This window comes from Peromyscus maniculatus, chromosome 1, assembly GCF_049852395.1.
Source record: "Peromyscus maniculatus bairdii isolate BWxNUB_F1_BW_parent chromosome 1, HU_Pman_BW_mat_3.1, whole genome shotgun sequence".
NCBI lineage: Eukaryota > Metazoa > Chordata > Mammalia > Rodentia > Cricetidae > Peromyscus > Peromyscus maniculatus.
In genome coordinates this window covers 54,177,391-54,205,203 of record NC_134852.1, presented here as the reverse complement: position 1 = coordinate 54,205,203, position 27,813 = coordinate 54,177,391, and the positions used below count along the sequence as shown (strand labels likewise).

The window sequence follows — 27,813 nt, the reverse complement described above, 5'->3', positions numbered from 1 at the left end:
TGAGACCCCTGGCGCCTTTGTCAAATGTCTTGCCTTTCCCAGCCATACCTAGCCTATTGTCTTCTGGTTCATCAAGCGACACATGTAACTGGCACCCAGTGACTCCACTCGAGTCCTTTCCTCTAAGAGTATTGCACCCTTTGGCTCAGAAACCTCCCTTAGAACTTCAGCTTGGCAAATGTACTCAGGCCTTCTTCACTCGCCCCCTGAAGACTCTCCCACCATGGATCAGGGGGCTGTAGACACAACTCCACGGGACACGAGGCTTTATTGGGACAAACAACCTTTAGGCTCACAGGCCGAAGGGGAAACCTCCCAGAGGCCTGCCCGCCGCTTCCTGCCTTTTGCTAAAAGTCGCTCATGCCTGCATGGCAGAAGCACATGCGTGCGGAATGGCGTCCGGTGTGTTGCAGCTTCTGATTGGCTCCGTAGCGACCACGCACACACGCACGCACGCACGCACCCATGCATGCACGTCGAGGTCAAAGGCTCTGCGCGGCCTCACACCTTGCCCAAGGCGGCCAGGCTCCGTTCAGGCGCTGGGCCCGGGCTGGGTGGGAGGCAGCAGGCCGCGGCAGGCGCCGCCACGCTCCTTCCGTTGTAGCCGCCGCAGCGGCAGGGCCCAGTGCGGCCTCCAGGGCAGCGCGAGGCCGCGGCGGTCCAGGCGGGCTGGGTGTGGGCCGCGGCACTGCCCAGCAGGAGGTAGTCGGCGCCGGGGCGCAGGCGCAGGCAGCCGCAGGCCAGGTCGGCGCCCGGCACCCAGGCCTCCTGGCCGCCGCGGCGCACGGGCCACGGGCGCTGCTTGTACACGGCCAGCACGTGCACGGGCAGCCGCCGCCACTCAGGAGCCACCGACGACGGCGGCGACGACGCCGACGACGCTGCAAGCTGTTCGGAATCCTTAACCTGTGCGTGCAGAACTGCGGGAAGACACCAAGTCAGACAAGTAGGAGATGTCCCTGAGGAGCCAGGACAGGCCTGATGGAGAAGACCCTATGCAGTGGAAAGAGGCAGGCAGGGTCTAGGTTAGCCGTTCTCAAACTGGGGAGTCTCGACCCCTGTCTTGGGGTCGCACGTCCCTTTCACAGGGGTCGCCTAAGACCGTCAGAAAGCACAGATCTTTATATTATGATTCATAACAGTAGCAACGTTATATTTAGGAAGTAGCAACGAAAATAATGGTATGGCTGGGGGTCACCACAACATGGGGATCTGTGTTTAGGGGTCGCTGCATTAGGAAGGTTGAGAACCACTGGTCTGGATATATGAATTAGAGGCCTGGATCAAAGTTGGGGAGGGCGTATGAGATGGTCTAGGATGGTGGCCCGCAATGGTATGTGACATGGGGGAGGGGAACTCCAGGGCCACACGAGTTGCAGGGGGTGCCCTGAATTGTAATTAGGAGGAGCGTGTGACGTAGAGTTTCAGGGCTGTGGTTGAGAAAGGCGAGGGAGGTGGAGGTTCAGGATGATGCTCACCTGTTCCCCAGAGGTCAGGCAGGGAGTTTCCTGAGGGCTTCCAATAAAACTGGCTAGAACTTTTGGGATCCTGGTACTATTAACAGTAGCCTCGGGATTCCAGGGTGGCTACTGTTCTGGAAACAAGGCCTCACTAAGATGTTGAGACTGGCCTAGGACTTATTCTGCAACGTAAACTAATCCAGAACTCACAGCAATCTTTCTGCCTCAGCCTCCTGGGAACTGGAGGTTTTGAGCCTGGACCACCATGCTTAGCTATGTCAGAGTGTTGGTGTAACAGTGAGAAGGTCCCCAGGATTGGAGGCCTCAGGAGAGATGGGTCTTGCCGGAAAGGCCCTGGGGTAAATCGGGGGTCCAAAGGATGGATTGAGCGCTAAGGCCCGAGAGTTGGTTAAGGTCAATGCTAGCATGAGTCAGTGCTGTGGTAAGGAAGGGTCGGGCCGGCCTGGGGGCTGGACTCCGGCTAACAGGCCAGATCTGTGGGGTCAGTATCCCTGAGAAGAGGGTGGAAGAAGCTGCACTTCAAAGACGTGTGACCCTGAAGTCGTTTGATGATCTTGAGGGCAAAGGGGCCCATGGTCCTGTATGGAAGGAAGTAGCTGGGATTGGGTTGTGTCTCTTAGCTGGGCCTGACTCCCGAACATCTGAGAGCTGAGCTCGTGGGCCTCGGATTGCGGACTGGCCTGTACTGATGGGGAGGGAGACTGGAAGAAAGACAGGATAGAAGCAGGGCCCTTCTGTTCCTCTAGATCCCTCTTCTCCTTCCAGCACTCCGAAATGTCAGGCTGAAGGACAGGATGAAACTGCAAGTGAAGACTGTGGGGGACAAGGAGACACAAGAAGGTAGGGGTTCCTCCCACCGTCCCCCACCATGGTCTCCTGTTCTCACACATCCTGGCAAGGAAGAGTCCTTTAGGGTCGATATCCTTTCCCATTTAAAATAAGGAAACGGAAGGGCAGGAAGAAGGCGGACCCTTTGTCTCCGTCACTCACCGTAGTCCTGCTGGCAGTACCTCTGAAGGTTCATGTGCACGCTGGTGTCCCAGACACTGCAATAGTTCTGACACTGCGGGTCTGGAGAGGTCAGGCGCTCTGCAGTGGGTTCCACAGCCTGGATCACAGCCCATCTCCCCACCCCATGTCCACAGACAGCTGCACTGCCTGCCCCTGCCTCTCAAGAAGAGCTGGAAGCCAGGCATGGTGGCGCACGCCTTTAATCTCAGCACTCAAGAGGCAAAGGCAGGCCAATCTATGAGTTCGAGATTAACCTGGTCTACAGACCCTGTTCCACCAGGGCTACCCAGATAAACCCTAGCTCAAAAAAACAAAGCAAAACTAAAACAAAACAAACAAGTAAACAAACAATAACTAAAAAGGAGGGCTGGGTGCCTTCTGGACCCAGTCAGCCTGTCCCAGACTCCCCTTGCTGCCTGGAGTGTCTGTGCCAGCCTCTTACCAGATCGGGACGCAATAGGGGTAGTAGCAAGGGCAGTTGTTGCCTCTGGAATTCCTGTCAGACCAGAGAAGTTCAATTTAAACTCTAGGAATCACCACGAGGAATCCAGGTATGCCAACTCCCAAGGGTACAGCCATCCTTTACCCTCCCCAAGACCCGCCCCTTCCTCAAGAACGAGTCTAAAACCTTAGCCGCCTTCTTCCCAAGATTGAAGAGTCTGTGGTGTAGTTTCAGACCCATATTCTCTGGAGAATCAGAGTTCATCCACTACCACCCAAAAGCCAAAGCCACACTACTGTTTCCCACTCAAACCTGGACCGTCATCTTCCACCCGGGTCCAGGATTTACGGCATCACGTGCCGTGGGACTTACGTTGGCAGGGCATCCTGGGTGAGCGGCTCTGCTGGTATCCAGGGCCACAGTGATTGCATGTCAGGCCTGTGACCCCTAACTTGCAAGAGCACTGGCCACTGGTCTGGTTGCACATCCCTCCTGTTGCTCCAATTGGATGGCAGCGGCAGGCTTCATGACGAAAGGAATGAGATGTTTGGGACCGAGAGGCTCCCAGCAAAACCTGTGAACCCTCCCCAAGCCTGCGAGTCTAGACCCTGGCCTCCTCCCTCAAACCCACCTCTGTACCTGCCAATAGAGAACCCTGGCTCTGTGTCCTTCCCCTTTGGCCTGGCTTCAGGCCACACTCACCCCTGCATGCCTTGTGACTAGTGATGGGCTGGCTTGGGTCCCTCCAGAACCCTGGCTGGCAGTAGTGACAATGCCGCCCCGCTGTGTGGTGGCGGCACCGCTCACACACACCCCCACTACGGCCACCTGACAACCTGAATAGCTCGGAGTTGAATCGGCAGCGTCGGGCATGCTGGTTGCAGGAGCAGGCTAGGGACAAGATGATGTCAGAACCGTCACACAGACACATTAGGGCCAGGTCTGTCTCCCATCCCCAGCCTTTTCCCTACCATCCTTCCTGAGGAAAGAACGTAGGTCTGTGGTTTTAGGGACTGCCTTTGGCTCAGTCCCAGGATACCTTAATTCTCAGGCTGAGCTGTGACCCTCCCGAGAGGTCACATTGCTGAAGGAACGGGCTGGGCTGGGGGACCCCTGCCCCTGCCTGAAGCTGTTCTATCCTGTAGCTCCGTCCCACTGGCTGTGTTTACATCCAAGGAGATTGAGACAAGCATGTTTAACTCAGAACCCAGCACAGAGTATGCGCTGAGTGTGGGTCGTCCAGGACAGCGCCATCCCGTTTTATAGGTTGGGAAATGAGACACAGATGACGTCACCTGCCCGACGCGGCACGGCCAGGAAGGAGCCAGAGACAGAATCTGAGTGTGTACTCTCAGGTTTCCACAGAGCCCACAGACGTGGTGAATGTGTGTGCTTTCCTGGGAGCACTTTTCAGATTCTTGAAGGCAGTAACTGTCAAACGGGTCTCTACGACCACCACAGCCAGCAGAGTAAGGACCCACAGGAGGCAAGAAGGTAGTTCAGTTCAACATGACTCAGCAGCTGGTGTTGGCTCAAACTTTGAGAGTCTGACCCTAAGTAGTTTATTTTAGGCATATTTAAGCACAGCACAATTTGGTGAAGTTTCCTGGTGATAATTAACTCCATCCTGTGTGCAAACAAAGCTTAAGACATGGCTGCATTGAAACTCTTTGTGAAGTACAAGTGACGTCTTCCATAAAGATGTTCTATAGATTAACAAGCTGTTCTATAGATGAAGAAAAACAAGATAAGTGTGTGTGGGGGGGAGGGTCTGGTGTAGTCTCAGCTACACAGATAGTGCCGAGGTCACCAGGATATTAACCAGACTGCTCCCAGCCTTCTGGGTGGAAAACAAGTTCTACATCCCTCCCTTTGAAGGGACAGCAGTGTGTTTAACAGTCTGGTTCCCCTGGTGTTAATCTGTGAGTACAAGGACCTCCATGCCTTCCATACCCCACTGCTGAGCAGACACACTAGGAAACTTTTCATATATTTCTTTGGTTGGTTGCAGAAGAAACAGGGCCCCATGAAGGTCAGGCTGGCCCAGAACTTATCTTAGTGCTTCCGTCTCCTGAGCACAGATATATCCTAGAATCCCACCGTGCCTGGCCCATTCTTTTTAGTTTTTCCAGACAGGGTTTCTCTGGGTAGCCCTGGATGTGCTGGAACTCAGTCTGTAGACCAGGCTGGCCTCAAACTCACAGAAATCTTCCTGTCTCTGCCTCCGGAGTGCTAGGGTTAAGGGATCTGGTGCCCTCTTTTGGCCTGCAGGCATACATGCAGACAACACTGGATACATAATAAACAAGTCTTAGAAAAACTAAAGCAAACAACAAAAACCCATCCACCTAAACCAAAGGCTAGTTCAGCATCACCAGGCCCAGGGCTCTGTATGTGTGGCAGGAATTCCAGAGAGATGTGAATCAGAGTGCCTGGTGACTCTATGAGAAGACCTGGACTTAGAGGCTGAGAACCTGGGCTGGCAGATCCCCGGGCAGAGCAGCAGTGGTGTGGGCGGGTGGAGGCAGCCGTGTGTTCTTGGGAAAAACGGCACTCCTTTCCTGAGCCTCGGTTGCTGCCTGTCCAGTGAGGCTCTCTGCCGTCCCCGAGCCTTCAGAAGGCCCTATGGGACAGTGCTGCTCCAGCCCCTCTGTCAGAGGCAGACTTCAGCCCCTGTCTGACCCAGAGCGATGGCGTTGCCGCACTTCCCCTTCTGAAACAACCTGACAGGTAGGGCACAGTCAAGCTACCTTATCTGTAAAGCCACAGAGATGTGTCACCTCCTGTCATCCAGGTCCCCAGGGCTGCACCTCTCTTAATTTGGATAGCTGTGATCATACTCAGGGATACACCCAGGCCCTGTCCAAGCCCAAGATGGAGCCTGCCCCAGCCTCAGGACATGTGAGTCTCCCCTGCTGGTCCCTGGGGTGGTAGAGGGCAGAAGGCTGGGAGCTGGCCTCCCTGAAAGGCTGAGGAATGTGTGAGTGTGTGTGTGCGTCTGTCTGTCTGTCTGTCTGTCTGTCTGTCTGTCTGTCGGTGCGTTAATTACCCTAGGCTGAAGGTCGGTCACAGTGGAAGTGGAGACAGCTGACAGTGTGGCTGCAGGAGGGGGTGTCAGAGGGGAGTCTAGAGATGACAGCATCTGGGACCACAGCTCCCTCAAGTCACCTGAGCTCTGTTCCTGCCAGGTCTCCTTTCTGCCTGGGAGTGATGTCATAGGCGTCATAGCAGGTGCTCACAGGTGAGGGACGGGGCTTTGTGCACTCTGGCCCACTGGCTTCTCTGCAGCCTTAGGGACAGTGCTGTCGCTGTCCCCACTTGATGGGAGAAGAAAACAGGCACAGAGAGGTTAGATCCCTTGCCCGAGGTCACACAGCTGTGGGCAGAGGAGCTGAAATCGGGCAAAGCCATCTGCTGAAGCTGCTCCTGGCTGTGTCTGGGGCACCTAGTACGGCAGCACTCTGGGACCCATAGTCATACCCTGTACCTGTGTGACTTTGTGTAAGTGAACTGTGGCCACAGTTTCTCCATCCAGACAATGGGCTGGCAGCTGGTTGTCCATCAGAATGTTTTATGATTATATATCCCTGTGCCATGTCTCCAGGAGTCAGGAAATGTGCTGCTTGTACCCTTGCCCAAACCCAGTGCCACACCCTGCCCTGGGATATGTTCTGCTCAGGACTGCCCTGGTGTCATGTGGCTACATCTAGTGAGTGGAGTCCCTGACAGAGGGTTCTGTGTGTGTGTCTGTCTGTCTGTCTGTCTGTCTGTCTATGTGTCTATCTATGTGTCTGTCTGTCTGACATGATGCTTGGCAAATAAGGAAAGGGAACCAGGCCATAGCACAGTGTGAGGACAAGCAAAGGAAAGCAGTTCTGAGGGGGAAGAGAACACTCTGCATGTTTTGGGACAAGGGACGAATTGCATGTTGTTCTGGGGGCCAAGTAGTGGCAAGGGTTGGGGACAATACCCATGACTTACGCAAGCACTCGTGAGGGTGCTGGGGTGTGGCAGGCCGCCAGGGCCAGTCTCGATGGGATGGGCGGCAGCTCTCACAGCCTGGGCCAGTAGTGTGGTGGCGGCAGCGGCAGCGTGGGGGCCGGGCCTGGGCAGCACAGCGGGCCGCGTGGCCGTGGCACTGGCAGCGGCCCCTTACCCCCGTGGTCACCAGCCCTGCCTGGCCCCCAAACTCCACACGGAGGTGGCTAGCCACCATCCTGGCCTTGGGGCCTGGAGGGGAGCGAAAGGTTACCTTCTCGGGCCCCCCCAGAGCTCCAGGCCAGGCAGGCCTACGCCATAGTGGCCTCCAGGGACCTCCAACGGCCCAGGCAGCAGAAAGAACCAGGGCTGGAGGCCCTGGGGTGCAGAACCGCAGAGTAACAGACGTCAAGAGGAAGGGACCATCCAGGTCCAGTGTCAGACTTCCATTGCAGGAAGGGCCAGGGCTGGCTACAGGAAGAGTACAAGTCTGCCGGCAGGGGCCCGCGGCCCTGCCCACCAGCTGGGTCACTGGCGGGAGGCAGAAGCGAGGGCGCCCTTCTGGATCATAGCATGGATCCGAGGTGGCCTGGCCAAGAAGAAGCAAGAGGATGAAGGCAGTGGGCATGGCCACAGGAGAGCTGGCACCTGTAGACAGAGGTGGCAGATGGGGCCTCAGTCAGCCTCCACCCTGCTGAGGATCTCTGGGGACCCTGCATTCCTCCCAGCCCTGCCTGAGCCCCCTCCCCAGCTGCCTTGAAGTGAGGAAAATAGTTCCATCTGGGGAGAATTACTGTTTACGTAACCCAGGGGGAAAAGAACGCAAGCAAAATCGAGAATTTTGCCTGAACTAATCCAGAGCTTAACACCCCAAAGTTATCCATCAGTGTCGAGGGGGTAGAGGCCCTGGGGAGAGGGTGAGGGGTAGATGAGGAACAAGCAGAGCCAACAGATGGGAACACCTAGAAGGATGGGTCAGGGAAGAGATGGGGCATGGCCGGAGAAGAAAGACACAGGCGGCAGGGGTGGGGTGGGGGTGGGGGGTGCAGACCTTGGGGAGCCAGAGGGACAGACAGCAGAGGATGGGACACCGGAAGGGATGGTTGGAGGGCATGGTGCTGGGAGGGAAGAGCAGGGGGGCGCAGAGACACTCGGGAAAGTGAAGACAGTCAGGAGCCTAAGAGAAGGGAGAGCCGGCCACAGTGCCCAGTGGAAAGTCAGAAGCCCACCTAGACCAGCGTGGAAGCCTTTCCCACACGGGGTTCTAACTGTGTTCTCCACACCCCGCGCACACAGCACGGAGACAGAGATGGGATTATTGCTAAACAGCCCTGCCTCTCGGCTACCTACCCCAGCCCTCCACCCTTAACCCTTTCCCTGCAGGTGTACAGCCAGAGAACAGAGCGGAGGGAAGGATGGGATACGGGGCTGGAAACCAACCACACCTTAGAGTTGGAGTGCAGAACCCCTGCGGCACAGGAAAGGCAGAAGCCTGGCCTTCCTGGAGGACTCAAGGTGTTAGGACCCTGCAGTTCCATTTCTGGGACTTTCTGGGCAGGGGCCCCACCTGCTACCCCAAATCTCAGACATGGATCCAAATCCCCGCCTTCCCCACAGTGCTCAGGCCCTGGAAGCAGATGGGGAGCTGATGTTTGGGTTTAAATATGGGAGGAAAGACAAAAAGCAGGAGGTGGCATAAGGGTGTGTGCCAGATGCCAGGGTACTTAGAAACCGGAAATCCAGAGTTCAGAGAATGTTAGAAGCCAGCGGACCAAGGCCCTCAACTTCCCCCACTTAGGGCTGGCACCTTGGGGCTTTCCTGAGCCCCCTGCATGAACCGTTACCTCTGAATCTGCACCTAGGCTGAGAGCCACGCATCCCTGTGCTCCACTGCCAGTTCCCATACTGGATGCCTCCCCTGCCCAGACCATAGGCCTGCTCCCTGCCCCCAGGAATCTGGAGCCATTATGTCCCCGTAACGCTGCATTGGCCAGCTTCCCTAAGTCCCATCCCCTCGTGTAAGCACGTTTCTTGCTGGATAATTTCAGGGTCCCACCTCCTGGTTCCCAACACCATGAAGTACAGGCTATGAGTTCTCTTATGTTCTTGGGGGCTGGGGGGAGGCAAAATCTAGCCCCAGCCTGTCCAGGCCTACAGCCTTCCTACCTCTCAGCGGCAGGCCCAGCCGGACTCCGTGGGCCACAGTCAGCCTTGCTGGGCCGATGGGATCCATAGGAGACCCCGCCTGCCTTCCCCACTTTGGCATGCATCTCCTGCCTGTCCGTTAGGACCCAGCCATTGGTCAAACCTGCCTGGAGAAGAGAAGAGCGTCGTGTAGTGGGCCGGCCACACTCTTCTGTGGGAGCCGCGCCGTGGTGGGCTCCCAGGAGGAATCTGAGAGTGGCTGTTGTCAGGCCAGGCTAGTGGGGGTTCTGGGCGGGAGCTCAAAGCAAAGCCCGCAGAATCCAACACCACTGCCCGCCCCAAACCCTGGCCAACAGCAGCCACGCTTTCCCCACAGGGAGCCCTGCCAGCCACGCCACCCGAGACTGCGTGGGACAGGAGCATTGTCGCCCCCAGCAGGCTTGCCGCCTGGTGGCCCCGCACAAGCTGGCTTAGAGGGACCCGGGCAGGTAGGAGTGCAGCTGCCGGGGAGGGGGGAGAGGGGGGCCCAGAGGTTGGGGTCCTGGCCTGTTGCCCCTTGCCCTAGCTCCGCTTACCTCGGCTTACCTCGGGAGTTTAGCTTGCCAGCCCCCGCTTCTGGCTGACCCCAGCCAGTCCCAGCCCTGCAGCCTCCTCCCACAGTGGGTTAACTCGGGGTTAAGGTTAGACCGCTGCAGGGGAGCCCGAGGCCAGTGCTGTCTGCAAGGAGGCAGTGAAAATGTATCCAGCTGGGTTGAACTTGGGGAGGAAAAGAGGACAGCGAAGGGGGAAGGCAGTCCAGCACCTGGTGTGTGAGACCCCAGGGCTTCCAGCCTGACACGCTCACACAGCCGCCGCGTCTGTCTGCGTGCTGGGGCTTCCCTCTGAGCAAGGCAAATGTGTAGTTTGCCCTACAGCACCCATCCCAGTCGCAGCTACAGTTTTGCCGTTGTGTAGAACTGGCCCAGGACAAGACTCGGGGACCTGTTGCCCTGGGAGGGAGAGATGCCCCTATTCAGTTCCAGGTGACCCCTGAGGCTGGGGTCTTGGAGGAGCAAGGACAGGGACAGATGAGAGCTACCTACAAGACCCAGAAAGCTGGAGGTGTGAGCTCTAAGAGAAGGCTGGGCCGGCAGACCCCGTATCAGAGAACCGCGTTCCCAGCAAGAACTGTGGGAGCCGCGGGCTGACACGTGGCACTGGTGGATCCACCACGTCCCCCCAGGTCTGCCCCAGCCCTGACCCTGTCAGGCCACCGTCGAGACGGACAGACAGGAAGCTGCTCTGCCCTGTAGACAGTTGGGTGTGCTTTGCTGAGCAGGGAAGGAGCTGTGGCTTTGGAGGGATGGCCAGGAGAAGAGAGCCTTGCCCTGCCTGTCAGGACACTGAAGGGAAGTTTGGGTGTGCTGTAGGGTCCTCCCTCACTAGCATGGTGAGTCCTCACGTTGTCCCCAGAGGAACCTTTCTTCCTCGCTTTGTTCTGGGTAGCCTGGGCTGCTAGGCGGTTGTCATCCAGATGACGTCCACTGTGGGATGAGTGAGGCAAGCAGCAGTTAAAAGCACAAGAGGAGGTGCCACGCCCACCAGGGATCCAGAGGTGATCCGGGGGCTCCCCAAGTATGGGGACCTTAACCCTCACGGGGCCTGGCTGCAGGAGAGCTCAGGCCTTCTTGCCCACCACAGTGACTCTGGTGGAGGGTCTCTGTCCCCAGCCTTAGGAAAGAAGCCGGGGTGCACAGCCTCCAATCCTGCTCTGGGGGGTTTCTAGTCTTGAGGCAGAACAGCCTCAAGAGGGCACTCTTGAGATAGCAGGGTGAAGGCCAGGCCTCCCCTCAAGAGGGCAGCAGCAGAGCACTTCCCAAAGCAGCCCACACTTACCGGAAGTGCTCCCAGGGCCGCGCCCTTCCTGGAGCCCTTTCCCTTCTCCCTGGCCCAGGTTCTCTGCTCTGTGCCTGCCCTGCCCAGGGGCTCTGGCTGGCCGGGGAGCTGCGCTTTGAGTTGGGCAGACAGCCAGGAGACAGGAGAGAAAATGATTGGGATTTTAAAAACTGTGTGTGTGAGGGTCCTCAAGTGGAGCGAATTCACTTTGTGAAGTAAAGCAGAGAGGAGTGTGTCCAGCGCACCTGTGCTTACGGTGTGCGGTGTCTGTGGTCCAGCTGGCTGACCTTGCCAGGGACCCAAGTTAAACTCAAGAATGGTCAGACTTCCAGAAATGGTCAGGTTGATAACAAAGCAAGAGGCCCTGGGATACAGGAGTAAAGGGGCGGGGGCAGCCGCCCAGCCTGAGGCTCGCACACAGAACACACAGGGAAAGCAGGCCACTGTGTGCTGGAGGGGACATCTGAAGACTTTCAGGGGCCCTGCGAAAGCTGGAGCCTGAGAAAGCAAGAGGTGGTCCGTCTGTCCTTAGGGCGGTGTCTTAGTTTGTTTTCTGCTGCTGTGATAGACACCATGACCAAACTTGGGGAGGAGAGGGATTATCTCAGCTTGAAGTGTATAGTCCATCCTGAATGGGAGTCCGAACAGGAACTTGGAGGCAGTAACTGAAGCAGAGACCATGGAGGAGTGCTGCCTGCCGGCTTGCTCTCTGTAGTTTGCCCTGCCTGCTTTCTTCTACAAACCAGGACCACCAGCTAGGGGGTGGCCCCACCCACAGTGGGCTAGGGGCCTCCCATAATCATTAATCAATAAAATGCCCCATAAACTGCCTACAGACCTTCTGATGGAAGCGTTTTCTCAATCCAGGAGGTGTCCCAGATAACTCTACTTGTCCAGCTAACAAACACCACCACCACCAAAACCCAGCAGAGACGAGTCCAGATGAGCCCGGTGGTGCCAAGGCAGAACCCGCAGGTTACAGCACACGGTCTCCTTGGAGAGGCCCACTGCACTGCCCCCCCCCCCACAGTCAGCCAATAGCAAAGGACAGCAGATGGGGAATGGGACCCTTAACCATCGCTGCTGCTTCCTGAAATCAGGGACCACAGGGCCCCATCTGACCCAGCAGTGCTGCCCCACACAGGTGCCCAGGGGAACAAAAACGTATCTGTGTGGACACTTGCGAGTCATGCCAGCATTGTCCACGACAAGCAGGAAACAGCCCACGCCTGCTAGTGTGGCGGCAGGCTGACGTGGCCTTCCCACAGCGGGGAGCAGACACAGCCGCGGCATGGTGGGAGTGGCAGGCCCAGCGCTGAGTGTGTCCACAGACTGACCCCGGGGCCCAGCGCTGAGTGTGTCCACAGACTGACCACGGGGCCCAGCGCTGAGTGTGTCCACAGACTGACCACGGGGCCCAGCGCTGAGTGTGTCCACAGACTGACCACGGGGCCCAGCGCTGAGTGTGTCCACAGACTGACCACGGGGCCCAGCTCTGAGTGTGTCCACAGACTGACCACGGGGCCCAGCGCTGAGTGTGTCCACAGACTGACCACAGGGCCCAGCGCTGAGTGTGTCCACAGACTGACCACGGGGCCCAGCGCTGAGTGTGTCCACAGACTGACCACGGGGCCCAGCGCTGAGTGTGTCCACAGACTGACCACGGGGCCCAGCGCTGAGTGTGTCCACAGACTGACCACGGGGCCCAGCGCTGAGTGTGTCCACAGACTGACCACGGGGCCCAGCGCTGAGTGTGTCCACAGACTGACCCCGGGGCCCAGTCGAGGAAGGTGGCAGGGTGGGAGGAGCCAGCGCTGGTGTGCAGGCTTGAGGGGAAGCAGGTGTTTAGCCAGCTGTCAGCACACTAAGCCACATTGAACACGGACGCAGGTGGATTCTGAGGTATGCAAATTGTTTTTCAGTGAAATGGTTACTAGAGATAGGCTCATCACAGACCTGCCTGTGAAGGCCACAGTGTTACAGCCTAACTAGTAGAGTGTCTCAGAAGCAGGCAGTGGGCACTGCCCATCCCGAGCCCTGGTCCAGAAGCAGAGGTTTGCTTCATTTGTCACATTTGACTGGTTCTGGCAGGTGCAGGGCTACATGGGTTCATGGAGGCAGAAATGCTAGGCAGCTTGAATCTGCGAGACAGTGAGAAACGTGGGTCCTGTGGCCGGTCACTTCTTGCAGAAGAGGTTAAACTGAACCACAGGAAGCCAAGCCGCATACAGCAAACGTGACCTATTGACCTAGCCACCCACAGCCCTGTGCCTGGTCTCTCTACTACACTCTGCAGAGTTCTCTTTCCTTCCCCATGCTCTCCTAACCCACTAGCTGCTGGCACGTGAGACGCACTCACTCCTTGTGGGCTGGGCACGATGGGAGGACATTAGAAAATCAGCTGCAGTGGTGTGGTTACGGTCCAGGACCCCAGTGGCCATCTGAATGGACATATGCACTTAGACAATGCACACCCCCACTTCTGTTTCCATAAATTCCCGTGGAGCTTATGAATCAGGCTCAGTAAGACGCAGCTCGGCAGAGTAACGTGACAGTGCTGGGATGAAAGCTGCATGGTGGATGTGATCTCCCAGAGCTCAGCAGACCCTGTGGTACTTTAGTTTTCCTACTTAAAGGGGCCTCTTCTGGTGCCTCTCTGGCACATCCTATCTCCATGGTCACTGTCCCTGCCCTTTGGGGCCATCATGTCATGGGGTAAGGATAACTTGAACGTCGCACTCCAGTTCTCTTCAGAGGAAAACTTTCAGGAGATGCCACTCAAGGGCATCTAAGCATTGAACTCGGGAGGCCTGCCTGGAAGGATCTACCGGCTGAGTCATCTCGCTGGCCTGAGCACTATAGTTCTGACGATGGGCCGGATAACAGCTAAGTGACCAGAGCGTGCGAAACCTACAGCTTGATACACAGGACCAAGGATGACTCACCAGAGGTGGGGGTGGGCTAGGGTGGGGTGTTAAAAGATTTCATTATCAGCTTAAAACTTAAAATGTATAGATTATTTGTTCCTGGAATGTTCCATTTAATACTTCCAAACCACACTTGACCCTGTTAAGTAATTGGAACTCTAGAAGGTCAAACTATGAATCAGGAAAAGCTACTGTATTCACATTTAATTTTCATGCAGCCCCTGAGGTTAGGAGCATAGAAATGGCTGGAATCAGTAAGATGTGGTTAACCAGCTGTTTTCAGTGGGCACACCAAGTCAGGTGAGAGAAAGATTCAGAGAGGTACCCTAACCCCCTCACACTGCTAATAAAGGGTGGGGCTGTCCCCAGAGCCACACAGAAACACTCCCTGAATGGCTGTGCTCAGACTGGCCCCTGACCATCCCTCCTGACCCCTGTCTTCTCTTACAGCTCTCCAAGGACTCCAGACCACTCGTCCAGGCCTCTCCACCTTCTACTTCCTCTTGGTGATCTTTGTGTTATCCACCGTCTTCCACAGCCTCCGGCGCCTGGCTCTGGTGCCTGCCCCCTGGGCCTCTTCAGCCCTTGTGGTCTTGGCCCCGAGAAACCTGCCCCAGGAGGGCATGTTCACCATCAATGTCAAAGGCCGCCTGGGGAACCAGATGGGCGAGTACGCCACGCTGTTCGCCCTGGCCAGGATGAACGGAAGGCCCGCATTCATCCCCGCGGCCATGCACAGCGCCCTGGCACCCATCTTCAGGATCAGCCTTCCGGTGCTGCACGGCGACACGGACCGGAGGATCCCGTGGCAGAACTACCACCTCAACGACTGGATGGAGGAGCGGTACCGCCACATCCCGGGACGCTATGTGCGCCTCACTGGCTACCCGTGCTCCTGGACCTTCTACCACCACCTGCGCCCCGAGATCCTGCAGGAGTTCACCCTGCACGACCATGTGCGCGAGGAGGCCCAGGCTTTCCTGCGTGGCCTGCGGGTGAATGGGAGCCAGCCGAGTACGTTTGTGGGTGTCCATGTGCGCCGGGGGGACTATGTGCATGTCATGCCCAATGTGTGGAAGGGCGTGGTGGCTGACCGGGGTTACTTGAAGCAGGCCCTGGACAGGTTCCGGGCCCGTTATCCATCTCCAGTCTTCGTGGTCACCAGTGATGACATGGCCTGGTGCCGGAAGAGCATCAGTATCTCTCAAGGGGATGTGGCGTTTGCTGGCAATGGCCTTCGAGGATCGCCTGCCAGGGACCTCGCACTGCTCACCCAGTGCAACCACACCATCATCACAGTGGGTACCTTTGGGGTCTGGGCTGCCTACCTCACAGGTGGGGACACTGTTTACCTGGCTAACTTTACCCAGCCCAACTCCCCTTTCCACAGGGTTTTCAAGCCACAAGCAGCCTACCTGCCCAATTGGGTAGGCATCGCTGCTGACTTGGGACAAGCCCAACGGAGTAACCTCTAGCCACACCTCAACCTGGGCCCCCCAAGAGGCATTGGAGCCTTGCTGCTGCATACATACATGGGATCCGGTTCCAATCCAGTCTCACATTTTTCACAGCTGAGTGATCTTGGGTCAGTGATATGACCTCACTGTCTTCCTGTGCACCCTGAAAATGTGAGCACGGCCTCTGCTTACCTCAGCAGCACAGGTGACTTGAGTTCCTCTATAGCCAGAGAGAGCTGGCCACCACAGGCCCAATGTGTGCGTCAGGAATGCTTTCCCGTGGAGGGCAGCGCCTTAGCTAGGGTTTCTGTGGCTGTGATTAAACACTGACAGGAAACAGCCTGGAGAGGAAAGTGCTCATCTCAGCTTACAGTTGCACATCACAGGCCATCACCGAGGGAGTCAGAACAGGAACGCAAAGGGCAGGCCCTGGAGGCAGGAGCTGATGCAGAGGCCACGGAGGCATGCCACTTACCAGCTTGCTCCTCGTGGCTTGCTGAGCCTGCTGCCTTGTATGACCCAGGACTCAGGGTGGCACCTTATATGACCCAGGTGCTCAGGCACCGCCCAGGGCGAGCTGGGCCTGCCTACATCCATCAGTTGAGAAAATGCACAGGACAGTCTGGTGAGGACATTTTCTCAACTGATAGTCAGTCTTCCAGAAAGACTCAGCTTTTGTCAAATTGACGTGAAACTAGCCAGCAGCGCCAACTTTGTGCTTCCCTTCCTGGATCAGCCACTGTCCTGGGGGGTGTTTGGTGACGGTGTGGCTCCTGCCCTGGTGTTACGGGGACATGACATTTCTAGCAGCTGGGAACTTGGCCTTTGGGGTAGTGGCCTTTTCAGAGAAGGGAAGGGAAGTTGGAGGGCAGGTCTGATAAAAGTGCCCGGGTGGTGGACAGCTGTGGCGGGGTATTCCATCACACTGTGAACCCCAAGTTTATGTTTGCATTTGCGTTAATTAAATAAAATCAACTTTGGTTCAGGGGCAGAGTCAGCAACTAGTGGACCGGAATTAGCCATAGAGAATCCAGAGACACACCGGAAGGAGAAGGGCCGGACTAGAGTTTGATGCTTGTGTTTTGGTTTGGGACAGCTGGAGAGATTCGTCTCCTGCTGGGTCTCTGTCCAAAAAGGAAGGTCACTGGTTGCTTCTCGGCTTCTCTGATCTAGCAGGTTTCACCCCCACATGTGACTTCCGAGTCTTTGTTGGTACGTTAAAGACTTAGTTCAAACCTGTATATCCCTCCAGGCTAAGATCTGAGCGGCCTGCAGCGCACTGACTGCAGGGTTTTGGGGTCACAGACAATAATTGAAGTATCAGTCGATTCATGTGCAGCCACTAAGCCGACAAGAAAAGCACCAGACACCCCCATAGTGGTGGGGAGGCAGTCCTGAAGGTGCACCCTGATCAGCAGGGCCTGGTCGGAGGCAGCCAGCAAACACTCCAGAGCACAACCCTCGGGGAATCCTGATCCTGGCCAGCCACACAGTCTGTGGCAGTGTCTACCATGTCCTTCCAGAGCCTGGGGCTGCGGCTGCTCAGTGAAGCCCTGTGGGGCTGCCTGGTTACAGTGTGCACTCTGTTGCTGTCACGGGTCTCCACATGTGGCACCAGTCCCTGCCTCGGGCTGGGACACCAGGTATCCGGCAGAACAGAATCATGGCCCCAGGCTCGGATAGAGCCCCTCCCCCCAATGAATTACATCCTCTCAGCCCAAACCCATAACTTATTTACAGGGAACATCCAGCCTCTTTCCTCAGGACAGTCAAGCCATAGCATGGACACAGCTGGATCCAATGAGCTTGGCATTGATGTTTCTGGGATCAGCACGCTTGAAAACATGGAGGTACCAGAAATTTTATCTGTGTGATTCTCCTTTGTTGATACACACACACACACACACACACACACACACACACACACACACACACACACTGTTTTTTTGAGACAGGGTTTCTCTCTGTAGCCTTGGCTGTCCTGGAACTCACTCTGTAGACCAGGCTGGCCTCGAACTCACAAAGATGCACCTGCCTCTGCCTCCTAAGTACTGGAATTAAAGGCGGGTGTTTCCACCGCCGAGCTTTATTTCACATTTTCGTAACTTATTTTGTATGTATAAGTGTCCTACCTGCATGTATGTCGGTGCATCTTGTGCATGCCTGGTGCCCATGGAGGCCAGAAGAGGGCATCAAAGCCCTTGGAACTGAAGGATAGATGACTGTGAGCTGCCATGCAGGTGCTTGGAATTAAACCCAGGTCCTCTCAAGAGCAGGCAGTCCCTCTCTCGGCCTACTCAGTACACACTGTATCTTGGTGAGACAGGTCTGTCCGCCACCGAAGCCCTGGCTGACCCTGAACTTACCCGTCCCACCTCAGCCTTTGTGTGTTGGATAGAACACATTGATGCCACCCTGAAGGCCTTACCCGCTTGAGTCCCAATTCCCTGGCTCCCCGTCACAGGATGTGGTTGTAGGGATGCAGGATGGGGCTGGGGGGGGGGGGCTGTCCACAGGCAGCGGACAGCAGCCACCTTAAAGGAGCAGCCATCGGCCCATCACAGTCCGCTATGCACCCGGAGAAACCAGACGTGTGATCCCTACCCATGTGCCACCCAACTGTGGGCGTGGAGGGCTCCCCTGGCGGGATGGGTGCTCGGCATGCAAGGATTGCTCCAGGGTTCTCACACTGTCGCCAATGCTAAGGCTGACGGCCACCACTGGGGGAAATGCTTGGTCCCCCGAGAGACCCAGGAATTAACATCTTTTACAAACACCTGGCCTCTACACTTTTTCTCCAGCCGCATCCCGTCCTTCAGAGCCTTCTGATGGAAGGAAGGCTTGTGGATGAGCTGGTGGCACAGTGCATCAGAACCACCCCAGGCGGGCAGCCTGGAAGTCAGAAAGCCTCGGACCCAGGGCCTCACAGTGTGGCAGTAGCACACCTGACCCCACCAGAATGCACTGGTCTCACAATCCTGGAGGAAGGTGAAGGTGAGGCCAGGCTGCTTCCTGGGGTGGTGATAGAGGGCCTGTGTCTCAGCTATATGTGGCCATCTTCACCTGTCTGCCCAGATGCCTTCCTCTTTTTTTGGAGGGAGGAGTACATTTCAAGACAGGGTTTCTCTGTGTAGCCCAGGCAGTCCTGGAACTCTCTCTGTAGCCCAGGCTGGCCTAGAACTCACAGAGATCCGCCTGCTTCTGCCTCCCAAGCACTGGGATTAAAGGTGTGCGCCACCACTGCTCAGCTTGAGCAGTCAGTCTTACTCTGTGGCACAGGCTGGTCTTGAATTCAAGGTAATCCTCCTGCCTCAGCCTTCTGAGTGCCAAGATTGCAGTGAAAAGCCAACACACCAGGTTTCCAGTCATGCTGGGTCAGAAGGACACACCACACCCCAACACACACACACACCTCACTTTCAATTGCATCTACACATTTTATCTCCACAGGAACTTTTGTGGAGATCACAATCAGGGTTTAACGCTGCCTCCTCGGGGCCTTGTCGCCAGCCTTCCCTAATCAGGCTGTTCCATCTCCTGTTCTCAGAACTGCCCTTCCAACTCATTGTTCCCAGGACTTCTGTGAGAGCGCCTAGCAGGCTGCAGGGGAGCCTTGGGGAAGCAGAGCTGTGTTCCCCGCTGGCCTGTGATTCCCCATGCCTAAGCTCTTCACCCTCAAACCTCCTCCCTCGTTTTCTCTGTATCCACAGCCTGTGGCGTCCTGTCGGGTAGAGTTGATGGGGTCCAGTTCAGAACTCAAAACGGGGAACTTGTAGCGTGTGTCTTGCCAGGGACAGCGACTGTTCTTAGCTACAGCCATGCTAGTTTTCCCATGAGCTAGCTGTCCTGGGAAAAATCACCTCATGTTCCTCATGAGACTCTCTCACAAAAGAAAAGAAAAAAAGAAAGAAAGAAAAAGAAATGAAGGAGCCAGAGAGGGAGGGGAGAAGAGAGGGAACAGAAGGGTAGGAAACGGATCAGTTAAACATTAGGATCCTGTACATGCGCAGCTCGGGGTCTTGCGTCTTGCTGGCTACTCCATGGTCACGCAATCTGCACCTTAAAAAAGCCAGACACAGACCCCTGTCTCTCTGTGTTCTCTCTCTGCTCCCTCCACCTCTCTTTCTCTCCAGGCCTGGTCTCCTCCCTCCTATCCTCTCCTTCTTTCTAAGAAAGCTCTCTGTAACTTTGGTAATCGTGGCTGTGGCCGTGACTTTTCTGCCGGTAACCAGCGATGCCACCAGTGCCGTTTATCATAACCATCATTAAATCCCCGGCTGACATTGACTTCCTTGCCAGTAAGTACAGAGGGTGTGGACACAGGACGTCCTCAGCACACTTGCCTGGAGAACAAAGTCTCTGAGCCACCACAGCCCCGGCTGGGGACCTGGTCACAGCTCCCTGCTCTGGTCTTTCACATCACGATGGGGCACAGATGTGGCGGCTCTTGAGGAAGCAAGTTGTCGGCAATGGGAGCCATGTGATGAAAGGCGCCCGCCCTGCCCAGCTCCGTGTTTGCTTGGCCTCGCTTGAACAAAGATACAAACAGTTTTCATTTTACAAAAGCCCAAGCAGGGGCTGGGAACCTGCCAATGACAATAAATGCCACATTCATTCAGCAAATATTTACCCAGCTCCTAAGTGGGTTGAAGACACCCTGAGCCTTCAGCAGAGGAGAAGAAGGAAACCAAGGGAGCAGACACTGCTTAGGCCAAAGATGGCCCAGCCCACAGTGTCCACTCCTCAGACTCCTGTGATGGTATCCTTACTGAAAACAGGGTTAAGATGAGGTAATCCTTGACCCGTCAGAACTGCCGACTACAGAGACAGAGTAAAAGCTACATAACGGCAGAGTAGAGACCAACTTCTAAGTAAACAGTATTCTGCTGCCCTGAGTGTCCAGTTCACCATACGCCATCCCATCACACGGGCCCTAAAGAAAAACATGGTTGAGTACGCACCAAACGAATGATATGCCCACCGCAAGAGCCTCTTGTGCCCTGGCTGGCAGGCTGCATCGAGTGTCTGCCATGTGCTTAGTTCTCAGAGGTCTTGGCTTCCATCCTCAGCGACACACACACACACACACACACACACACACACACACACACACACACCAAAAGTTAATTTCCTGTTGACCTTGGCTGAGGCCTGTCTTCCAGTTAGTGCATGGAATAAAATGATATGAAGGTAATATTGGGGTGAGTCAGGCAGGGTGTGATCCTAGAAATGCCAGGAAGCTGTCAGAGCTTGGCAGGTTCCACCAAGAAGGACCTAAGAACTTTTGCTTATGTGTAAGTGACCTCAACTTTTATGTCCATGGAGGTCAGGATGTGAACTTTCTGAAAGAAATTATTGCCGGGCAGTGGGGGCGCACGCCTTTAATCCCAGCATTTGGGAGGCAGAGGCAGGCGGATCTTTGTGAGTTCAAGGCCAGCCTGGGCTATAGAGAGAGTTCCAGGACAGCCAGGGCTGCACAGGAAAACCCTGTCTCGAAAAACTAAAGAAAGGGAAAAAAGAAATCACCGCCTACCTGTCACTGCATCTGAACTGAGGCTCCTCCAGGTGGGGCCCCAGCCGCTGGCTCATTCCAAGTGCGGAGCTCAGCGGGAGCAGGCTCATGGGTGAAGAGCCCTCTCCACCCCTTCATCTGGCCAGAAGAGCAGAGAGGTGGTGGGGTCTGCCCTGTGAGCCACATGTTCCTGAGCTACACTGCCCAGTGCCCAGGCTCTGCAGACCAGCTGTTGTGCCCGGCTGCACCCTTATTAGCTTTGTGCTTGTAGAGAAATAACTGCGCCTTTCAGATGAAAATGACGCAGGAAAGGAGACACGGAGTAAACGGCATGTCCAGGAGAGACTCAGAGAGATAGAAAGGTGCTGGGTGCCAGGGGCTGAGAATAGATGGGGGAGGAGTTGTTTCACAGACACGCAGGTTTTATAAGACAAGGCAGTTAAAGAGGGCTGCTTGGACCACAGTGCCAACACCACTCCTGGTGAACTGCACACTTAAAAAATGGCCCAGAGCCGGGCATTGGTGGCGCACGCCTTTAATCCCAGCACTCGGGAGGCAGAGACAGGTGGATCTCTGTGAGTTCGAGGCCAGCCTGGGCTACCAAGTGAGTTCCAGGAAAGGTGCAAAGCTACACAGAGAAACCCTGTCTCGAAAAAAAAAAAAAAAAAATGGCCCAGAAAACCAGACATGCTGGAACATGGCTGCATCTCAGCAATCGGCCCCCACACAGAAGCAGGAGGATTCCGGCCGGTGAGGCGACTCAGTGGGAAAAGTGTTTCCCAACCTGAGCTTGGTTCCCATATGACAGCAGGAGAGAACTGAGCCCTGCAGGCTGTCCTCTGACCTCCACTCACACCCCCATGACGCACGCGCTTCCCCAACACACATGCAAACACACACCGAAAGAAAGGAGACAGCTGCAGGGAAAGACGAGGTGGCTAAGATTCGCAACGGTCAGAAAGTTCAGATGGGATTCGGAATCTGCATCCTATGTCTGCTGCTTGCTGACTTTAGGCACACGCTACCTTTGTTTCTCTGAGCCTCAGTTTCCTTCTCTGTCTACTCAGGATGGTGCCAGCAATGGCATTTGGGTGAGTTAAGTGGGCTGTGGTGGTTGATGCTGCCCTCTGGTCACTATTTGGCGTGGACCACATGGCTGCCATGCCTGCTTGACAAAGTTCCTGCATTTCTACTTTGCAGATCACAATCCTCCAGCCCTTTAACTTCTATTGTTAATGACTCTCACTATTAGGCCCTTCCCTTTGGGAAATTTTGTTCAGGCTTTGAAGGATGAAATTGTATAAAATGGCAGCCTCTTTAAACAAAATAATTCTTTGGGAAAAAAAAATCTCTGCCACTATGGGACCATATAGTGCAAGTGATAACTCTGCCTATTCCCACACAAGTCAACGCCACGATGCTAGAACATTTAGACAAGAATGCTCAATAAATAAGGTATCACGATTTATAAATTCCTAAGGTCTACTCAGGTTCACAGTAATATCTGTCTAACCTCGTCTTTGCTCACTTAAGCTTTAGCTATTTGGATAAACTAGGCCATATTTTTTTTTAAAAAAAAACTGCAATATTCTATAATGAAATGTCTGATCCCCCAAGAAAGTCCTTTGCCCAAGGCCGGGCATTTAGACAAAAGTCCCCATTCCCTCAGGGAAATCCCTTGAAGAAAGTTTCTGCTTGCTAGAAAGGGAGACATTTCAATCCCTGGTTGGAGGAACTTGTGGCCCTTCCATTAACCTATGACTGGTGCCTACTTTCAAGGTCACTGCTGGCTTCCACAGCCCCGGTCTGAAGCCACAGCCCAGCTCACCTGGCCCCTTTCTCCCATCTAATCCTGTGTGCAACTGTAGAGTTTAAAAGGTGTATTCTTTTTTCAACAAACGTGCTGGTAGCTGTTGTGGAATATTATTTTAACTATGTAGAGATGTCTTACAATCATTTATGCTGCAGAATCTCCCTTTAACTGTGTAAAGGTGTGTGACATTTGTTTATGTTAAAGAATCTCCCTTTAAGTGTGTAAAGGTGTGTTACATTTGTTTGTGATGCGTTTGTTTAATCGTGTAAAGATGTGCTGCATTTGTTTCACTTTCTCTGCCTAAGGCACCTGATTGGTCAAATAAAAAGCCAAACAGCCAATAAGTAGGCAGGAGAGGGACAGGCAGGGCTGGTGGGCAGAGAGAATAAGTAGGAGGAGGAATCTAGGAAAATAGGAAGAACGGGAGAGGAGAGACTGAGGGAGAAAGAAAGGGACGTGCCCGGGCCAGAAGCCAGGCAGCCACCAGCCAGCCATGGAGAGGGCAGGAAAGGAAGACATGCAGAAAGAAAGGAGGTAGAAAGCCCCCGGGGAAAACGTAGATGAGGAGAAACAGGTTAAAATAAGTTATGAGAACTAGTGGGTCGTATTCATAACTAATAATAAGTCTCCTTGTCATGATTTGGGAGCTGGTTGGTGGCCCAAAAGAAAAAGCCTGCTACAGGCAGCCATTCTTTTTTTTTTTTTTTTTTTTTTTTTTGGTTTTTCGAGACAGGGTTTCTCTGTGTAGCTTTGCGCCTTTCCTGGGACTCACTTGGTAGTCCAGGCTGGCCTCGAACTCACAGAGATCCGCCCGCCTCTGCCTCCCGAGTGCTGGGATTAAAGGCGTGCGCCACCACCGCCCGGCTGGGCAGCCATTCTTATATCACCCTCAAATCATGTCCATCCCTCCCTCACACACACCACCAACTCCACACATCCTCTTTGGGACCTGAGCCCCTGCCTAAGCAGGTCTCAGGGCAACTATGAATTTTATTCATGTTGTTTTATTATTCATGGCACAGCGTGGGTATGAAACAGTTCTGGGGACAGACCAGGGAGAGAATTTCAGGACCTTGGTGTCTCGGGAAGTCTCCAGAGGGACCACAAGCAGGTGAACTTGTGTCTAGAGTGAGCAAGTTGGGTTCTACCTGCCTCTGCATTACCAGCTTCAGATTGGCCTTTCCTGCCTTGATGCCTAGGGAGGGCAGAGGTGTAGCTCACATCACTGGGGTCTGGGGTGAAGGAGGGGGACACACATTTTCAAAAGAAAATTAAGCCGAGGCTTCTGGTCTGTGCCCTGTTGGGTGCTTCTAAGCTGCTGCTGGGCACGCGACAAGTTTCCAGGAACCAGAGTGTGGAAGGGAGGAGACAGATTGGGAACAGAGTTTTCAGCAGGAAGATGCTCTGGGTCAGCCTCATGGACTCAAAGCTAGGCAGGTTCTGAGGTTTGGGAGCCCAGGGAAGACTCCTGGGGGCCACCAGAGCCATGGAGATGCATGATGGGGAGAAGACAGAGAGGGAGTTGGGTCCTGGCGGGAGATGAGGCTGGGAGCAGTAGATGGGAACTGGGAGAGGTCAAGTGATAAAAGATAACACTGTTGGAGCCAGAGAGACGGCTCAGTGCTCAAGAGTGCTTGCAGTTCTTCCTGAAGACTCCAGTTTGGTTTGCAGCAATCACTCAGGGTGGCTTAGAACTATCTATAACTGCAGCCCCAGGAGCTCCAACATCCTCTTCTGGCCTCTGCAGACATCTTCACATACATGTGCACACAGCCACACATACATACATATTAAAATCTACAAGTCATACCTTTATCTTGCCATTTTTCCTTGAGATAATTTTTTTGTTTTGTTTTTTGAGACAGGGTTTCTCTGTAGTTTTGGTGCCTGTCCTGGATCTCACTCTGTAGACCAGGCTGGCCTCAAACTCACAGAGATCCGCCTGCCTCTGCCTCCCGAGTGCTGGGATTAAAGGTGTGTGCCACCACCGCCCGGCGAGATAAAATTTGTATATCATAAAAATAATTACTGCCAGGAGGCAATGGCGCACACCTTTAACCCCAGCACTCAGGATTAAAGACAGGTCTCTCTGTGTAGCCCTGGCTGTCCTGGAACTCCCTTTGTAGACCAGGCTGGCCTTGAACTCACAGGGATCCTCCTGCCTCTACCTTCCAAGTACTGGAATTAAAGGTGTGCACCACCACTGACCGGCCCACCGACGAGCAAAAATTCATGATCATAAAATGCTAAGTGCAACCATTTTAGTACATTCATGTCAGGCAACCATCATTTTTAGATTCTAGAACTTTTCCCTTTCACACTCCCCAAAGAAAGCCCGGTGCCTACCGGTCATCCCTCCCTGGTGCTCTTCCTCCTCGGCATGTTTCTGTGGTTTGGCCTGGCTTGGCCTTCTGTTCCAGCAGAACTGGACAGCAGCATCTGTGCCGTTGGAACCTCCAGCTCGACCCTGCATGAACTGGGAAGCCCCATTCCTGTCTATCTCTCCAAACCCTGCCTGCTCAGAGAGTCTGCGAACCAAGAAAAGCTGCCCCAAAGCCCAGTCCTGCATGCTCAGGGGCTACTGCAGCTTCCTCCCCGATGCTGCCAGCTGTCCAAGTGTGTCTTCCCCGCCACCAACCCACCCACCCCTAAGGCACTCAGCTTTCGGCCATTCTGGGGGCACAAACCCAGCTTGTCTCCCATAACAGCTTTCTCCCTTAGCGCCGCCGTAAGCCAGGTCAAGCTGAACTGAAAAAGTAGAACAACAGGTTTATTTGAGCAAAGCAACCCCCAAGCGGGTTCTTCTGTCTCAGAGATTGAGGACAGAGAGGCCGCATTCCTGAACTAAAGCTGGGAGCTTATAGAGCCAGTAGGTGAGGGGTCATGGTGTGTCCACCACGAGCTGGGTTTGTGCCCAAGTGTGGTCAAAAGCTGAGCGCTTTCGGCGGGGACTCGGGTGGCTGGCACCTTCAGGGGAGGGGCCGCCCTAGCCGCCAAGAATGCAGAACTGGGCTTTTGGGTGCCTTTTCTTTGTTGGAGGTTCTCTGAGAGAGTGGGGTTTGAGAGAGATAAGGATGGGGCTTCCCAGACTGTGCAGGAGGAGCTGCAGGAGCGAGCTGGAGGGGTCCATCACCCAAAGCCCCTGCTTTCGTTTGTGGGCGTGGCTTCTCCCGGGGAGTTGCTATACTTTTTCAGCTCAGCTCGATCTGGCCTTCTTGTGAGTTTGCACGAGCTGAGTGAGGGTTACCTAACCATCTTTTTACTTTTACATTTTCTTCCTTAGAATCTGTGGGAACCTGAATCATTAGCTCTTTCTGTTCTAATCCATCCATGAGTGCCCCCACTGAAGTAGGGTTTTTTTGTGCTATCTGCCCAAGGGCTTGAGTCCCTGGGGGCGGTGCCGGTGTAAGAGTTGAGGAGTTATCAGGTACGTCCAGCGAGCGTCTGCGGGAGTCCAGGCACAGGGAGGTAGTTATTGTCAGGAAAGAAGAAAGAAGCCTGAGTCCTGCCAACCATCCACGGAAGGCTGGTCTTTAGGGAACAATGTATCCAGGAACCATTGTTCTGGCTGATTGCCAGGGGACCGCGGGGGGGGGGGGGGGGGCTTCCTCGTGAGACCACCAGATCGGCATTTGTCACAACGGGCGACACCGTCGCGGGTGTGGCAAGCACCCTGTTTAAAAGGTTCATCACACACTAGTACAAGTCAGTGCTCCATGCCTTTGTATTACAGAATATCAGATGGTCATGTACAAAGTCACAGTACTACACACACTTGTTATTGAATACGTACTGATGGAGTTGCTATGATGTTGTACCTGTAAAGAGGAACGGCCAAGGCCACTCCTTGTCTCCTGCCTTCCCCTGCTCTTCAACACAGGCAGCAAGCGAAGTACACAGGCTGGGCACTGCTCATCTTTCTTTCTTCCTTTCTTTCTTTCTTTCTTTCTTCCTTTCTTTCTTTCTTTCTTTCTTTCTTTCTTTCTTTCTTTCTTTCTTTCTTTCTTTCTTCCTTCCTTCCTTCCTTCCTTCCTTCCTTCCTTTCTTTCTTTCTTTCTTTCTTTTTTTTTTGGTTTTTCGAGTCAGGATTTCTCTGTGTCTCTGTGTAGCTTTGGTGCCTGTCCTGGAACTCACTCTGTAGCCCAGGCTGGCCTCGAACTCACAGAGATCCGCCTGCCTCTGCCTCCTGAGTGTTGGGATTAAAGTCGTGCACCACCCACCACCAGCCGGCTGCTCATGTTTCCTAAGTCAGAGATCTCCTGCCCTGCTCCCATGGTACCCAGCGCGTAGTAAGTGCTGTTGAGAGAACTGAAGGCCTAGTGAACAGAGAAGGCGCTCAGGAAGTCGAGTCTGGGGACTGTGGTAACTGTGGGCAGGGAGAGTGGTAGAGCAGTTCCCACTTTCTCGGCATCACTTGAGCCTGTATCTGGGGCCTGAGCACAGAGCTCAGTGGGGCACGTGGCATCAGTATTATAACGGCCAAGCACAGGCAAGATCTAAATGAAATGCTGTATAGTCCAATCTGTGGTCCCAGCCTTGGGATACTGAGGCAGGAGGACTCCCTAAAAGCTCGTTTACAGATGAATACACCATCATATCTCAAACCAAGGACATTTGGGTGGTTCCCATGCCTGATTAGTATTCTGAACCCTAGTTCTTGTCTCTCATACACCGAGGCAACTCCATACTGTTGGTTGCCCTGTCCCTAGCCTCATTTTGTTGTTGTTATTGTTTGAGACAGGGTTTCTCTGTGTAGCCCTGGCTGTCCTGGAACTCACAGCTCTGCCTACCTCTGCCTCCAGAGTGCTGGGATTAAGGTTGTGCGCCATCCACGCCAGCATGTCCTCAGACTCTTTAGATAATATTCTGTGCAGCTCATTTCTCACATCCCCAAATCCCATGTTGGTAGTTTCAGGTGAACCACGCAGGGAGAGTATGCTCCTGAGATCCAAAGCTGCTGGCAGGTCCTGTCTATAAAGAGCTGGTGCTGGTGTTTACCAGCACAGCCCTGGTCTGAACACAGAACTAGGGGGTTGGAACAACAACTCTAAGGCAGGGGTGTTCTTCCCTGAGGGACAATGGGTCTTTTTAGTTTCATAACACTAACAAAGCATTCTGGTAGATGGAAGTACAATGTCCATACCACACAGTGAAGAAGTGTTCTAAACCCCT

The 27,813-nt window shown here is 54.6% G+C and overlaps 2 protein-coding genes across 3 annotated transcripts; one reads left to right on the top strand and one right to left on the bottom strand.

The window, feature by feature from the left end:
- Positions 1-158: 158 nt before the first annotated feature.
- Positions 159-9,536, bottom strand: Ntn5 (netrin 5). The gene is given in 8 exon segments (XM_076542477.1): positions 159-678; positions 681-920; positions 2,472-2,552; positions 2,935-2,988; positions 3,307-3,456; positions 3,637-3,825; positions 6,916-7,560; positions 9,079-9,536. Coding segments are annotated over 8 exon segments (1,605 nt in total). The 5' UTR covers positions 9,179-9,536; the 3' UTR covers positions 159-532.
- LOC102918996 (galactoside 2-alpha-L-fucosyltransferase Sec1) lies at positions 840-16,299 on the top strand. 2 transcript variants are annotated; one of them, XM_042276498.2, is made up of 5 exons: positions 840-946; positions 2,247-2,321; positions 5,729-5,835; positions 9,434-9,545; positions 14,310-16,299. In XM_042276498.2, the coding sequence occupies exons 2-5, from the start codon at positions 2,276-2,278 to the stop codon at positions 15,332-15,334; spliced, it is 1,290 nt and encodes a 429-aa protein (XP_042132432.1). In that variant the 5' UTR covers positions 840-946; positions 2,247-2,275; the 3' UTR covers positions 15,335-16,299. The 2 variants fall into 2 exon arrangements, with proteins under 2 accessions (XP_042132432.1, XP_042132435.1); XM_042276501.2 differs by lacking the exons at positions 840-946; positions 9,434-9,545 and having other exon boundaries at positions 2,303-2,321.
- Positions 16,300-27,813: the final 11,514 nt, after the last annotated feature.

Bases quoted from the DNA above. Each gene is read 5' to 3' on its own strand.
- LOC102918996 (XM_042276498.2), top strand. From the start codon at position 2,276: ATGAAACTGCAAGTGAAGACTGTGGGGGACAAGGAGACACAAGAAG. The intron at 2,322-5,728 runs GTAGGGGTTCCT...CCTGTCATCCAG, and splicing joins GGACAAGGAGACACAAGAAG to GTCCCCAGGGCTGCACCTCT. The intron at 5,836-9,433 runs GTGAGTCTCCCC...CTTTCCCCACAG, and splicing joins CTGCCCCAGCCTCAGGACAT to GGAGCCCTGCCAGCCACGCC.